The sequence below is a fragment of the Ylistrum balloti genome, unplaced genomic scaffold (assembly GCF_031769215.1).
Source record: "Ylistrum balloti isolate Yb309-2 unplaced genomic scaffold, AGI_CSIRO_Ybal_v1 Utg369756, whole genome shotgun sequence".
Classification (NCBI taxonomy): Eukaryota; Metazoa; Mollusca; class Bivalvia; order Pectinida; family Pectinidae; genus Ylistrum; species Ylistrum balloti.
In genome coordinates, this window is record NW_026781957.1 from 1500604 (window position 1) to 1516135 (window position 15532).

Here is a 15532-nt window from a genome sequence, read left to right on the forward strand (position 1 = left end):
AACGTGAGAGCAATTAAAAGCTTATAAACCAACTGTTTTTGTATTACAGGTTTATTGTAGAGACATGAGAGAGAAGGAACCAGTTGAATATCTCAACCTGCCGGCTGGAGAAGGCGAGAATTACTCAGAAGTTTACGACAAACGGTATGTCTGTTACCACCTTCGTACACATTGGTATTAATGTTAGTTTCATAATTACACTTATATTTACTTCAACATTTTACCATCAAGTCTCATGTTGTTTTAAATGTTTAATAGGTTACGACGTTCTGGTCACTGTCCTTACAATGGTACCCGAACAGACACATGTAGCAAGTGTCGTCGGACTCCATACAGAGAGGCAGGAAACACATCCTTCTCTAAGGTCAGGATCGACCTCAGTAACCTCCGCATCATGAGTAAGTACAGCCAGTGATAAATACTGTGTCTCTTACCTGTAGAATTTACTTGTAGTATACAAAGGTAGTATGATGTTGTACATTACAGTATCTAACAGTAGTATAGCTAATAAATATATAGTGTTTCAAATTTTAAATCTTTCTGCTTCAGCTATTGTTGAATTTTTTACTTTATTTTTCATCTACATGAATCTTATATTTCTATATAAAAAAACGTTTTTATTCCGTTATCTGAAAGGATTTAGATGGAACCTAGATATTAAACAGATTAATGTACTTGTTTTATTAACAAAATGCAGTATGTGAAATATTGTATGACAAACACCTTTTTGTTGTATGACATATACCAGAAAAGTCCATATGACCTTAGCTAAAACTTGATATAAAATATGTATTTTTGTGATAAAGGCTGCGAGACTGATGATAGATTTTATTTGACAGCTACAGACACAACATTCGCCACTTCCATAAGTGGTAAAATCATTCCATTTGGCACCGCTGGTGATTGTTACAGCTCACAGGCACAATGTCCTCAGGTAACATCATTTTATTGTATCATGTAAAAAATATTGTTTCAAGTTAAAAAATCACTGTAAACACCAAGTCATATTTTAGGTTTCTCAGCCCTCTACCATACGGACTGACTGAAACAAGGGAAATAACTCTGATTTTCTTTTCTCAATGGCAAAAATGGTTGTTACATGAATTTATGCATTCTTTTATCTGTCAGAATTTTACGAAAGGCTCCAATCTGAGAATATAAATCTATAGTTTTACTTATTGCTTGTGATAACAGGGAAGGTTCAGTATAAACTTGACAGGAACAGGATTCGCTGTCTCCAGAAACACAACCTGGATTTTACACGGACGTCATTCCTCTAAAAAGATCCAAATCATGCAGGTAGGCATCCATTTTATGATCTGTTGGGAAACAGTTTTGTGGCATCATATGATAGAGTTGATATTTTTGTTTTCTTCAAGGATTTCATTGAAACTGAATGAAATATTTCAAGTAATATTTTCAAAGTAAACTATGAAAGAACATTATATGGATACATACTTGGAAAAGGTTTGTTTACAAATTATGGATATAAAGTTTTTATTTTGTGCATTTCCTAGATATCAGAAACTTGTTTTTATAAAAGTATCCTTTTTGTTGAGTCAGAGCAATTGTTGTTTGTAGAATGGAGAGGTGGTTCATGGGCTGTATAGAGGGTACTGTGCTGTTTGCTCTCCAGAACTGTTTAATTATGAATGATTTGTTGTTTGTAGAATGGAGAGGTGGTTCATGGGCTGTATAGAGGGTACTGTGCTGTTTGCTCTCCAGAACTGTTTAATTATGAATGATTTGTTGTTTGTAGAATTGAGAGGTGGATCATGGTCTGTGTGGAGGCCACTGTGCCGTTTGCTCTCCAGAACTGTTTAATTATGAATGATTTGTTGTTTGTAGAATGGAGAGGTGGTTCGTGGTCTGTGTGGAGGCTACTGTGCCGTTTGCTCTCCAGACCTGTTTAATTATGAATGATTTGTTGTTTGTAGAATGGAGAGGTAGTTTGTGGTCTGTATGGAGGGTACTGTGCCGTTTGCTCTCCAGAACTGTTTAATTATGAATGATTTGTTGTTTGTAGAATGGAGAGGTGGTTCGTGGTCTGTGTGTGACGTTTGCTCTCCAGAACTGTTTAATTATGAATGATTTGTTGTTTGTAGAATGGAGAGGTAGTTCGTGGTCTGTATGGAGGGTACTGTGCCGTTTGCTCTCCAGAACTGTTTAATTATGAATGATTTGTTGTTTGTAGAATGGAGAGGTGGTTCGTGGTCTGTGTGGAGGCTACTGTGCCGTTTGCTCTCCAGACCTGCTTAATTATGAATGATTTGTTGTTTGTAGAATGGAGAGGTGGTTCGTGGTCTGTGTGGAGGCCACTGTGCCGTTTGCTCTCCAGACCTGTTTAATTATGAATGATTTGTTGTTTGTAGAATGGAGAGGTGGTTCGTGGTCTGTGTGGAGGCTACTGTGCCGTTTGCTCTCCAGACCTGTTCACTGGGCTACAACTTGAGGTTCTTCACTGACACTTGTGATAATGGTAAGTTTATCCAGGATTGTTTCGGGGTACTTCCTTGAATTGAACTCAGATTAATTAACATAAACAGATGATAGACTTCTTTAAATTTCTGAACTAGAAATAAACATATAAAAACATGTTTTTAAAACTTTACTTAACATTTTTATCAAAACAAAAGTATGTTTTTGAATCTATGTAAGGTATATTAAAGTGACACAGTTTAAGTACATTAATTTAATGAGATGAATCATCTTTTCAGTGAGAGCATGACCTATATTTAAAATTTTGATGATATTTCTGTTTCAGGTTGCCATGGAAACACTTTATGACAACCATTGACTCCTGATCAAACTTCAAATCATCCCATATGTTCATTAATATTCATATTCATCATCGTCATGGTAACATTTTGTGTTAAGTTGCGTGTGAGTTGTATGTATATATGTGGACCATGTGTATTTATTTGCGATATATTGAACGTTTCCGTCCGTGTATATAGGAGATGTAATTGTGCAATAATGGGTGTAATTTGGATCGTAAGGATGATGAAAAAGTTTGGAGTGCTGTAAACGTTGTTCATTTCATTATGATAATTTGCATTTATATTTTATGCCTGTTGATATTTTTTATTATAAATTGTTGAATTATCTCAATTTTTACTTACAAATATGTCAATGTTTTAAACTGTGAAAGTATCCAGTTTTGAGTGCAGCGTTTACAAAGATTGAAGATTGTACAAAAACTCCTTAACAACATATACATTTGTATATTATACTGATTTTTTTTTCGGAGATACAAACAAATGCACAAAAAGTCTAGAAACCTTCCAAAATTACCTAAAGGCCTTGCTTCCTCATTGTGTTTGTTCAGCCTTCATGCTAAAATGTATGAGGCTGAATGGATGGACATTATGGCCAAGATTTGATGTCTTTTTTTTTTTTTTGTCTTTTTTTTTTCTCAATATCAGCTTTTATTTATATTGCTACCAATTGCACATCTGAATTTTAAAATTCTGATGGGATTGTCATCAAACTTTCATATATCCAAGAAAACAGTTTTTTCTTCAGAATTTAGTTTGAAAATTATGGTGAAAACGGAAGTTTTTTTTTCTTCTGAATTTAGTTTGAAAATTATGGTGAAAACAGAAGTTTTTTTTCTTCTGAATTTAGTTTGAAAATAATTGTGAAACGTCAACATGAAATCACAAGTGGACGATGTTCTCTGTGAAAGTAACAGGAGTAGTGTCAGATTAGCTCCAGGTGTATGACCAAGGGTAGAATAAGGATAAAACAAGTCTACAAAATCTTTGTTGTACATTATAGGCCAGTACGTATATATATATATATATATATATATTTATAAGTTTTAGGCATGTACACTCACAATTTATACCTATAGTTTGTGTTTTATATATTTTTTCTAAGTTTTAACTTCCATCACTTGACCAAAAACCAGAACAATTCATTTACACTTTTGGTTATGTTTGAGTTAAGATTTGTCTCTATGTTGTACACCTAGATATTGTTTATGTCTTCCAGTTATTAGTAGATATAGGTGAAAATAGACACAGAGTTGTCTGTCCTTACCAAAGGAGTATTTCACCAAACACTGTAAATTTAGATTTCTTGTTTTTGTACATATAATTTATGTATATTTATGTTAAAATTATAATGGTAATTTCACCACATGATGTAAATAGTGTTTTTTTCTTCATATGCATATCAACACAACTTGTAGCTAAAAATGTAAGCTAAATGTTGACTTTGGTCACATGTAAAATACTCAGATGTGCTAATGACCCGTGTTTTGTGTTTTTACACCTCTCGATGTAAAACAAAAAATTGATTTGAATCTGTTTCATATTTATAAGACTGTTCGGACTTTGTGTTTGGTCAGATCTCATTACCATAAGTTCTGTTCCCGATCTTACTTCTGCCATGGTTTACCATCACATCGGAATCTTTTTGACGTTTTTCTTTAGTCGGGTATTTATAACTATCAATGTTGTATTGTTTTCTTAATATGTGAGCCTAATTCAGTTATCTAAATGTCACGTGACTATTTTGCTGATGTTGATTCAGTTTTTTAAATGTCACATGACTATTTTGCTGATGTTGATTCAGTTTTTTAAATGTCACGTGACTATTTTGCTGATGTTGATTCAGTTTTTTAAATGTCACATGACTATTTTGCTGATGTTGATTCAGTTTTTTAAATGTCACGTGACTATTTTGCTGATGTTGATTCAGTTTTTTAAATGTCACATGACTATTTTGCTGATGTTGATTCAGTTTTTTAAATGTCACATGACTATTTTCCTGATGTTGATTCAGTTTTTTAAAATGTCACAAGATGTCAGTTTCCTGATATTGACAAGTTTTTGAAATGTCACAAGATGTCAGTTTCCTGATATTGACAAGTTTTTGAAATGTCACAAGATATTTTATTGGTCTCGATTCATTGTTTAACAAATGAACTCATTTTTGAAAAAAAAAACTATGTGACATTCTTTTACCAATGTTAATTCAATTTTCAAAACATCTTGAAACTTTGTTTTACAGCTTTTGGGTTTTTTTTTAAACAACAGCAAACACTATTGATTTATTTCTGAAACTGTTATGTGATGCTGCTTTACAGAAATTGATTCAGTTATTCAACCATCATGTGACCTTGTTTTAAAACTGCTGATTTGGTTATAACACCATCATGTGACCTTTGATGAGGTTTTTCACTACCACATGACGTTGTTTTTCTGATCTTGGGTCCGGATTTTTTTGTCCCATACGAACTTACAGTTTATGGATCAAGGCCACTGTACAATCTTTTCTCAGGATATTTTTGTGGATTATCTCCCCTTGAGGGGATTTTATTCGTTTTCATGTTCATTTGCAGTTGATTCTTGTCGTGTTGGCATTTGTTACAATGTGATTCATATTGTGTTTACAGTGACTGTTAAATTATTATAGAGACCTCTTTAAAGGTAAACGATTTTACATGTAACAGAGAGTATTTACCAGGGTTACTTACAGGTGTCAATATTGTATCACAAACTGCATTTAAACTCTATTACTGGTTAATCTACAAAGAATAATGAAATATGTTTGTTGTAGGTCTGTCACACCCTTTTAAATGTAGGTTTTTGCCAAGTTTAAAGTTACCGGGATCCCCAAAACAGTTTTTATAAGTGTTGCCAAATTTAATTTGGTGTTAAAAAAATTGCCATTATTTTTAATCATTTTGTCTGGGCTGTGTTTCAGAAGTTTGGATCGGGAATGTACTGTTATGCATGTCCACCTACATTGTACATTTATCACTTAGCTAGGGGTAGACTCTCACTCTGTATGTGATACCTATGTTAATATGTTACAGGGATATTTACTTATTTACTCACATTTAGAACCGATCAGAATATTTCATACGAATTCATCAAATCAAGAAAATCATTTGGTTATCTGATAACCCCACAAAAATCTGTATCCGTGTCCTGTTTCTATTGTTCCCTGTAGAAAAAATAGTCTTGATGGTTTTTGTAAAATTTCTGAACGTGACCAGTAATATCAACATTTGCTCACGTGATATGGATGTTAGTAAGTAATATTAGCACAGTAAAGGATCCGTGCTGCTTCTGAAGGTAACATATTTCAGCTGATATGGAAGGCAAAGATATTATTTTCCACTGTGAAAACATTTGTCTGTGTTTAGCGGGGAAAATTTGGAAGGCAAAGATATTATTTTTCTCTGTGAAAACATTTGTCTGTGTTTACCAGGGAAAATTTGGAAGGCAAAGATATTATTTTTCTCTGTGAAAACATTTGTCTGTGTTTACCGGGGAAAATTTGGAAGGCAAAGATATTATTTTCCACTGTGAAAACATTTGTCTGTGTTTACCGGGGAAAATTTGGAAGGCAAAGATATTATTTTTCTCTGTGAAAACATTTGTCTGTGTTTACCAGGGAAAATTTGGAAGGCAAAGATATTATTTTTCTCTGTGAAAACATTTGTCTGTGTTTACCAGGGAAAATTTGGAAGGCAAAGATATTATTTTTCTCTGTGAAAACATTTGTCTGTGTTTACCAGGGAAAATTTGGAAGGCAAAGATATTATTTTTCTCTGTGAAAACATTTGTCTGTGTTTACCAGGGAAAATTTGGAAGGCAAAGATATTATTTTCCACTGTGAAAACATTTGTCTGTGTTTACCAGGGAAAATTTTCCCTTTTGTAGTTGTTCTCTTTTTTATCAACAAAATCAATTTCAAAGATATTTTTATAATCTATGATTAATTTATTACAAGCCGATTTTTACACAAAGGAACGAAAGTAATTTTGTTTTGTAGCATATCTTTATTTAAGTCATATTGATTAAAAATCATTCACCACGATCAGTTTGTTTATAAGAATGTAATAATAACTAGTGTAAAATATTAATGATACAGAGACGATTTATGGTCTAGAAAAGAAATGAGGAATGATTATTACAGGGTATGTTTCAATAAATGTACTTTTGTTGCAGCATTTAAAGCCACTAAACCTCGGAAGAAGTTGTTACAGGTGCCTCCAAGTATCCAATTTAACTGTCTTTTATGACATTTGGTACAGTAACATATTGTAGCTTGTCCATCACGCACAAATCATGTGGAAGGGGTACCACATCAGTGTATCGTTAACTGTTTTACTAGAAACGCATTTATAGAACTACATAATACTTCATACTGCTTATTGTACTCTTAGATTTGTAGAAAGTTTCGGTTATTTTTATAAGTAGATCATTATAATGATGAACCTGCCTCGGCTAATTGGCCCGATACTCTCGGTACCCCTCTCACTTTAATATGCTACACGTGTTTGGTTAAAGGATCTCACTGGCGTAAATGGTCGTATGAACTATTAACGTGAATCTGATTAATATTTAATATTATGTTACAGAATGTATGCATAAACTAATTATGCAATAACTGGCTAAGACTTTTTAAAATATATTTTCTCTTATGAAACTTATGAGTTTTGTTGTTTTTTTTACTTCTGCCAAACCATTTGACGACCAGACTATATTTGAGATACATAGTTTGTTGTTTTGCTACTGTCAAACCACCCGAGAACCAGCAACAAAACTCTTTACTGCCGTGACACAACATTTCAACTATAGCTACATCGGAATTCATTTTATGAAAAAAAGACCAAAACTGTTGACTACTAATGATAAAACCAAACCTGACCCGCACCACTGCAGCAACTCTTCATGTCTTCGACTAAAAAAAATAACGCTATACTAAATGCGACACATTATGTTCAACATGAAAACCGGAAGTTGTTGAGGGTGACTTGTGTGGGAATCCGCTGTAGGATGCAGCTGCGAAACCGGATGTGATGGATGTAGACAACACCCGGAAATGGCCCGACCGATCCAGGAGGTCCATCCTGGCAACCCTACACAAACAAAAAGTATGAACGCAAGACCCTGAAAAAGGTTGGACTATACTGGTCGGGGTAAAATTTCACGTTTCAGTCGTCATGTTGGCAAACGTCAAACCCAGACAAAATAACCGACAAATCTGATGTCCAGTGAACAAGGAGGAAGTGGCTAGGTAGCTAGGTGACCCATTATATTACAAAGGAGAGACAAAATATTGGTAATATTTCAATAAAGTTAAAATTTTGTGATAAGAATATGCTTGTGAAGTGATAAATAATTTCACACAGTTGGTTACGTTAAGCTGACAATACATGTTATAAAACTGTCCTATTGAGATGTTTCTGTTTCAAAGTACTTCGGAAATAACTCCTATGATTACGGTGTCATCCGATCATCGTAGTTAAGGAAGTGGCAGACATATTAGTTAAAACTCCGTTAGAAACGAGCACATTTTTATTTTGACGGGATTTCAAGGTCCAATATTAAAACCCTATCAAATAATTTTCGAACAGGAAATGGTTGGGTTTCCATGGTTGCGAGGCTGTCCTTATAATAAAGAGAAGGTCCCGGAAGTATTCTTATGTCGATATCATAAAGAGAAGGCCCCGGAAGTATTCTTATGTCGATATCATAAAGAGAAGGTCCCGGAAGTATTCTTATGTCGTTATCATAAAGAGAAGGCCCCGGAAGTATTCTTACGTCGTTATCATAAAGAGAAGGTCCCGGAAGTATTCTTATGTCGTTATCATAAAGAGAAGGTCCCGGAAGTATTCTTATGTCGTTATCATAAAGAGAAGGTCCCGGAAGTATTCTTATGTCGTTATCATAAAGAGGAGGTCCCGGAAGTATTCTTATGTCGATATCATAAAGAGAAGGTCCCGGAAGTATTCTTACGTCGTTATCATAAAGAGAAGGCCCCGGAAGTATTCTTACGTCGTTATCATAAAGAGAAGGTTCCGGAAGTATTCTTATGTCGTCATCATAAAGAGAAGGTCCCGGAAGTATTCTTACGTCGTTATCATAAAGAGAAGGTCCCGAAAGTATTCTTATGTCGTTATCAACATAAAGAGAAGGCCCCGGAAGTATTCTTATGTCGATATCATAAAGAGAAGGTCCCGGAAGTATTCTTATGTCGTTATCATAAAGAGAAGGCCCCGGAAGTATTCTTACGTCGTTATCATAAAGAGAAGGTCCCGGAAGTATTCTTATGTCGTTATCTTAAAGAGAAGGTCCCGGAAGTATTCTTATGTCGTTATCTTAAAGAGAAGGTCCCGGAAGCATTCATATGTCGTTCTCATAAAGAGAAGGTCCCGGAAGCATTCTTATAAGATATCATAAAGAGAAGGTCCCGGAAGTATTCTTATAAGATATCATAAAGACAAGGTCCCGGAAGTATTCTTATGTCGATATCATAAAGAGAAGGCCCCGGAAGTATTCTTATGTCGTCATCATAAAGAGAAGGTCCCGGAAGTATTCTTATGTCGATATCATAAAGAGAAGGTCCCGGAAGCATTCTTATGTCGTTCTCATAAAGAGGAGGTCTCGGAAGTATTCTTATAAGAAATTTTTATCTCAATATGGGATTGTTGTTGTGTCCTTCACGTTCAGGTATATTAGTGATGTGTTGTCTGAAAACAAACCTATTAACTATGTCAAAAGGGACTGAAATCATCAATAATTGGAAATACACTTCACTATATGCTCTCTTGTCAGAGCCGATTGCTTTGATCTTTACCTGTTCATTGTTACACCACAAATATTATACCAAGCTGCACGGTAAGCGTAATCATTTTAATTTACCAATCATGAACTTTTCGTTTCTTGATAGTAACTCACTGTCTTCTTAGACTTTGTTGCTGAGATGTCATAGTTGCTTCGATATTTGAGATAATTTTTCATATATTGCAAGTTTATTGGATCATGTGGACAGTGGTAAGTATCATATTATCATATTTAATTTGTTTGCAGTTGTCGCCATGGTGTCCTGAAGTGCGTGGTTCGAACCTTACTCCCCTCGGGTTGTGTTTCTCACGTGAAGATCTGAAGTGTGTGGTACGAACCTTACTCCCCACGGGGTGTGTTTCTCACGTGAAGATCTGTTCCCTCCAATACCACACCCTCCGACAGGAAATACTCAAACACCAAAATGAAAATATCAAATATATTTATTGTAATGAGCGCATAATCGCCACTGACCGACAGTTTCACAATGTAAGTACAAATACATTGATAACACACTCACTTACCAATCTATCTTTCAACTTCACGACAATCTAAACATCCTGTCAACTCCGTAATTCATACAAAATCAGTTTATTGAAGTTTTAAATTTATTTATCGAAAATTATCTTTAAAATCAAGTCATGTGCACTGTCGGAGCGACTATCGCTGAATGACCCGACAGTCACCGACACCTCGTGCACGTGCATTCACAACACCCCCTATCGGAAAGTATGACACTGAAGGGAAAATAATTATCGGCTAATTCTGTACCATCAAACTCCGATAATTATATTTCCCTCCAATACCACACCCTCCGACAGGAAATACTCAAACACCAAAATGAAAATATCAAATATATTTATTGTAATGAGCGCATAATCGCCACTGAACTAAAAGAACGGGAAAACTAGTCTTTGAATTTACAAGCCTAAACTCTCAGAAACCTTAAGACGTTCTGTAAAAGAATCTTCCACATAGCCATCCTTGGCATTTTCACTAACCCAGCGACCATGACGTTTAAACAATCTATCTTCGATACCATTCTTGGCAGCTGCTGTAGCTCCACCAGCACGCAAAGAATGCAAACAAAATTGAGAAATATCCTCAACAAGTGGTTTAAACGCTTCAATAAACAACTCTCGTAAAGTAGTATAAGACAGATTTGTTGTCCGATCTCGCCTTATAACCATCTTTGGTTGCAGACAAACTACAAAAAATATATTGATCTGAATTCTCCTTTAAACTGGCCCAGTCAAAAAACAACTTCAAATTTTTTACCGGACACAAACACGTCCCAGTCTCAGCAATCATCAGCCATGCACCATCTCTATATTTGTCAGTCTTACTTGATTCAATGAACACACTCATATATGCACTGGCAAACATGACGTCACACACTGATACGTAGCAGCTCATCACTCCTCAAAAACCCAGCAAACGCAAGAAAACACGCACATATAATTCTTTGATTTTTCAGATTATCAACACTGAACTTACTTTTACACATTGACAATAATAAGTCCACAGTCATCGGTTTCTTTTTTACAACTGGTTTGGCTAATCTCCTCTTTGACGCCTCCAAAACATTTCTCACCAAATTGGATTTAGTAGGAGAGTCCAAATCATACAAATCATGAAACCACTTTAAACTATAATAAGCATTCACAATTGGACTTGGTGTATTTGCAGTTTGTGCCAACGAAACTAAATATAGAGCAACATGGAATGCCTTGGCCGGCAAAGCGTCCCCGATTCATAACCCACTTGCCAACAACCATCGTTTCCAACGCTGAAATCCACGCGTATAATTTTTCGACGTGTTCACAGCTCGCGAATCTTTGAGTAATTCCGGAATCAGGGCAACCTCACCAGACAAAACTCCCGGAAGCTCTTCGATCTCATCAGCGTAACACTGAAAAAACATCTTTAAAAAAGGAAAATAATAATTAAAAATCAAGCAAATCAATCAAAATAATTAGATATTTAAAATCTCGTTATGTACCACAAATATCCCACAATTGTACCTCACTAACATACTATTTCGTCCTGTACTATATACAATTATAATGCCTAGCCAACGCTTCACTTGTAAATATACTATATATATCGTAATTCAGCCATGCGACATACTTATATCTAATTCAGCCAAACGGCATACATGCATGAATTTAGCCATGCTGCGTACAGCACATGTATCTAATTCAGCCCTGCGGCATACATATATCTGATTCAGCCATGCGGCATACATGTATCTTATAAAGCCATGCGGCATACATGTATCTAATTCAGCCATGCGGCATACATATGCCCAATTCAGCCATGCGGCATATACTTTAGTATATATTCAGCCATGCGGCATATATGTATCTAATTCAACCAAGCAGCATACATATATCTAATTCAGATGAACTTATGTCTCATTCAAAAATACGGCATACAAGTAACTACATAATACAATTATGGCAAGCAGCAAATAAGTTAGTAACACTAATACTGTGCAAAATAAGTCACAACGAACCACTCAAATTACTGTAGTAAACCATTCGCCATAGTCATGACTTTACAGTCCATAAAAAGTGCTAACATTCGGAACTTCAGATCTGAATTACCAAAAATTCCTACACCACTCTTACATGGTGTGAACCACTCCTTTGCTGTAGGTAAATCGATATAATCTGAAATCTGTGGTATAAATGTACCATCTTTCTTAGATATAACGGACCATAACAGCTGATTTCCACAACGGAATTACCAACACACCCTGTGCTTTTTCATAAATCATCTTTCTCACAACTCGTAGAATCAAACAAGGTGGAGGTACGAACAAACCTCTACTATCTCCCCAATAATGAACAAATGCATCCACCCCTGTGGAGCCCTCACTCCAAAATCTTGAGAAAAAGACTGGTAGCTTTGCATTATGTTCCGATGAAAACCAGTCAACGTCAAGTGTTCCCCATCTCTGAATAATGATATTTAAACTATTGATGGAAATTCCCCAATCATCTTTTTCGAGAACCCTTGAAAGATAATCTGCCCTATCATTTAACGTCCTTGGTATCCATTCCATTTCCAATGAAATAGCATACTTAATGCAAGAATGAAATATGTCCGTCGCAACTAACTGCAAATCAAGTTTCATAGAACCCTTATCTACGATTTTACAGACCCCTGTGTTATCCGTAAACCATTTCACACGATGACCGCTTAATGTGGTTCCTAAAGATTTTAAAACCCTCAAAACACTAACTAACTCCCGCCATGTTGAAGATTTACCGCTCTCCTCCTCTGTCCACACCCCATGTGCTACACCATTCACTGTATTAACCTCGTACCCACCGAAACCAGAACCACTTGCGTCACTGTATATTATTTTAGAACATTTTTCAACCTCACTCAGTGTTTTGACATTAATGTTGTTCACGTTTTCTCTCCAGAATTTAAGTTGTAATAGGCTCTCGTCGGACAACTTAATATAGGCACTCCAAGAAAAAGCCTGTGAAACATCCATGCTGATATACCTCGTCATAATCTGAGACACACTACCAATCACAACACTCATAGAAATAATTTGTCCCACCAAACTGGCCACTTTCCTAGCTGGCACCCTCCTACTTTTCCTGACTGTCTCCTCGATATACTCTAAAGTTTACAGAATCTTTTCAACCCTACTCTCTGTAACATACAGAATAAAACGCTCCGAATCAATAGTACAGCCTAAAAACTGCAAAACCTGAACCGGTACCCACAACGATTTTTCTGCCTTTGGCACAAAACTGGACTTTAGCAAGTCTGACTTGATATCATGTGCTAAACTCTGAGTTTCTGAAAAATCTTTTCCACATCCAAAACCGTCATCAAGATACATCAACATCAACTTTCCCTCCCCTCTCCACTTTGCTATTAAAGGACGACATAGCTTTGTAAATATGTATGGGGCAGATGATAACCCAAAAGGCAACACCAAAAATTTATAGTATACAGTTCTACCATCTTCATTTGTCCAGGAAAATCCTAAATACTCGGTATGTGGTAAAAATATCTCGAGAAAATGATACGCCGAGTGTATATCAAATCATACATCAGTGCTACATGGATGTCGTCATATTTTACACTCTGTTTCCATAAATGTTTATTTACTACTCGTAAATCCAAAATCAATCTCTTTTTAGAATTACTCTGTATGGAAACTGTCAATGGATTGACCACCCGAGGTATTTGACTACACCTGACTATTAGATTTCTCTGCAAAAGTTCACTTATAGCTCCTTCGACAAAACTAGATTCAGTTAACGCAGACTTGTTATTTTTTAAAATACAACTTTCAGGATTTGAATAAAATTGTATCTTATATCCACTGAAAATAACATCTAAAATGTACTCATTAGCCCCAATACTTTTCCAAAAATCAAAATTTTCTCTCAACCTCCCTTTTACCAAAATCTTCTTACCCCCCTGTTCATATTCGTAATAATCACGTGTAAATTGTGTAAAATACTCATCTTCCATTTCATCTCCGGTCATCGCTGCCCTCTCCTTTTTTCGTTGGTACCGCTACTCCTCCTTTGTAAGGACAGTCCCGTCGGAAGTGTGTAAATTCACCGCAGCTGAAACATGCTCCTCCTCCATACGACCGTAACGACGTCCCTGGCCTGAGGTAGGCAGGCTGACCCCCGGGACCTCTGGGGTACCTGCTTCCAGGAAAGGGCTGTCCAACCGCCTTAACCGCTCCCTGGCCTCCCAATACACCGCTACTGCCACTAGTAATACCAGTACCAGCAAACTTGAACCACTGAGATTTTTTCCGAGACGCATCTTTCTTCTTCTTTACGGCTCTTGCTTCCGCCCTCCTAATTTTGCTCTCGTCGTCAGAATCACTAGCTACTGAGTGGGACTCGTATTGTCGAACTGTTTCCCACCCTCCTTCTGAGGTATCGGCTATACGTATGAGTTTGTTACGCTGTTTAAGCTTGTCAGACACTTCACTAAACAGTTCACGAGAATATGAAAGCTTGTTATTGTCCAATGCCCACACAGCCTGTGTCACACTGTCCAAAATATCACTATTGAACTTGTATTGGGTTTTATTACCCTCGAAACGCCAATTAAAATCAGAGTCCGTTTTTAACTTTTTAACTTCGCAACTTACAGTGAATGCCGAACCACGTACTTCATTCCTAAGGGAACACAGCTCTGCTTTCTGACTCTTAACTTCGTCAAGGAGTTGGGCTAACGTACTGGAAATGTCCCCTTTGCCACGTGTCTCCTGGCCCTCACTATCCATACCGTTGTTCAAATCAAGTCATGTGCACTGTCGGAGCGACTATCGCTGAATGACCCGACAGTCACCGACACCTCGTGCACGTGCATTCACAACACCCCCTATCGGAAAGTATGACACTGAAGGGAAAATAATTATCGGCTAATTCTGTACCATCAAACTCCGATAATTATATTAGTGCGTGGTTCGAACCATACTCCCCACGGGGTGTGTTTATCACGTGAAGATCCCTGGGTACCTTGTATGTTGTTGATCACATGCCACGAGCCTCCTGCATGTTGTTCACCGAGGTACCAATCTTCAGTCTTTATATAGCCCTACTGTCGACACTGCAATAAACCCTGTAATAGGTATCATATCAAAAGATATTTGCCTAAAACTGCTCGTCAGGAAAGAAGAACGGGTTCGAACATTTCTTTATTGTTTAATCAACATTACATATATTTTGTGTATATATTACAAACATATACGGTTTCACACTATATATTTCTTAGTATTTTTAATACAGTTTTGGCACCATGATGATACATGAAAATTGCTTGTAGATATAAAAATGTTTGAACATATAACCAAATATATAATATCAATGATGCTGCAACAGACCTTGTTTCTAAAAGGCGATAATACGATACATGTCCCGGTAAATATATCGGTATATAAG

General features: G+C 36.2%; 1 protein-coding gene across 1 annotated transcript in view; it reads left to right on the plus strand.

Moving 5' to 3' along the window:
* The window catches only part of LOC132543467 (A disintegrin and metalloproteinase with thrombospondin motifs 9-like), a 153980-nt gene extending 146531 nt beyond the window's left edge, over positions 1-7449 (plus strand). The window contains exons 35-40 of the mRNA XM_060206969.1: positions 50-144; positions 259-398; positions 840-934; positions 1195-1299; positions 2373-2479; positions 2765-7449. Of these exons, the coding sequence (XP_060062952.1) occupies positions 50-144; positions 259-398; positions 840-934; positions 1195-1299; positions 2373-2465 (528 nt within the window). The 3' untranslated portion in view covers positions 2466-2479; positions 2765-7449. The remainder of the gene's footprint in view (positions 1-49; positions 145-258; positions 399-839; positions 935-1194; positions 1300-2372; positions 2480-2764) is intronic.
* The last annotated feature ends 8083 nt before the right edge of the window (positions 7450-15532 follow it).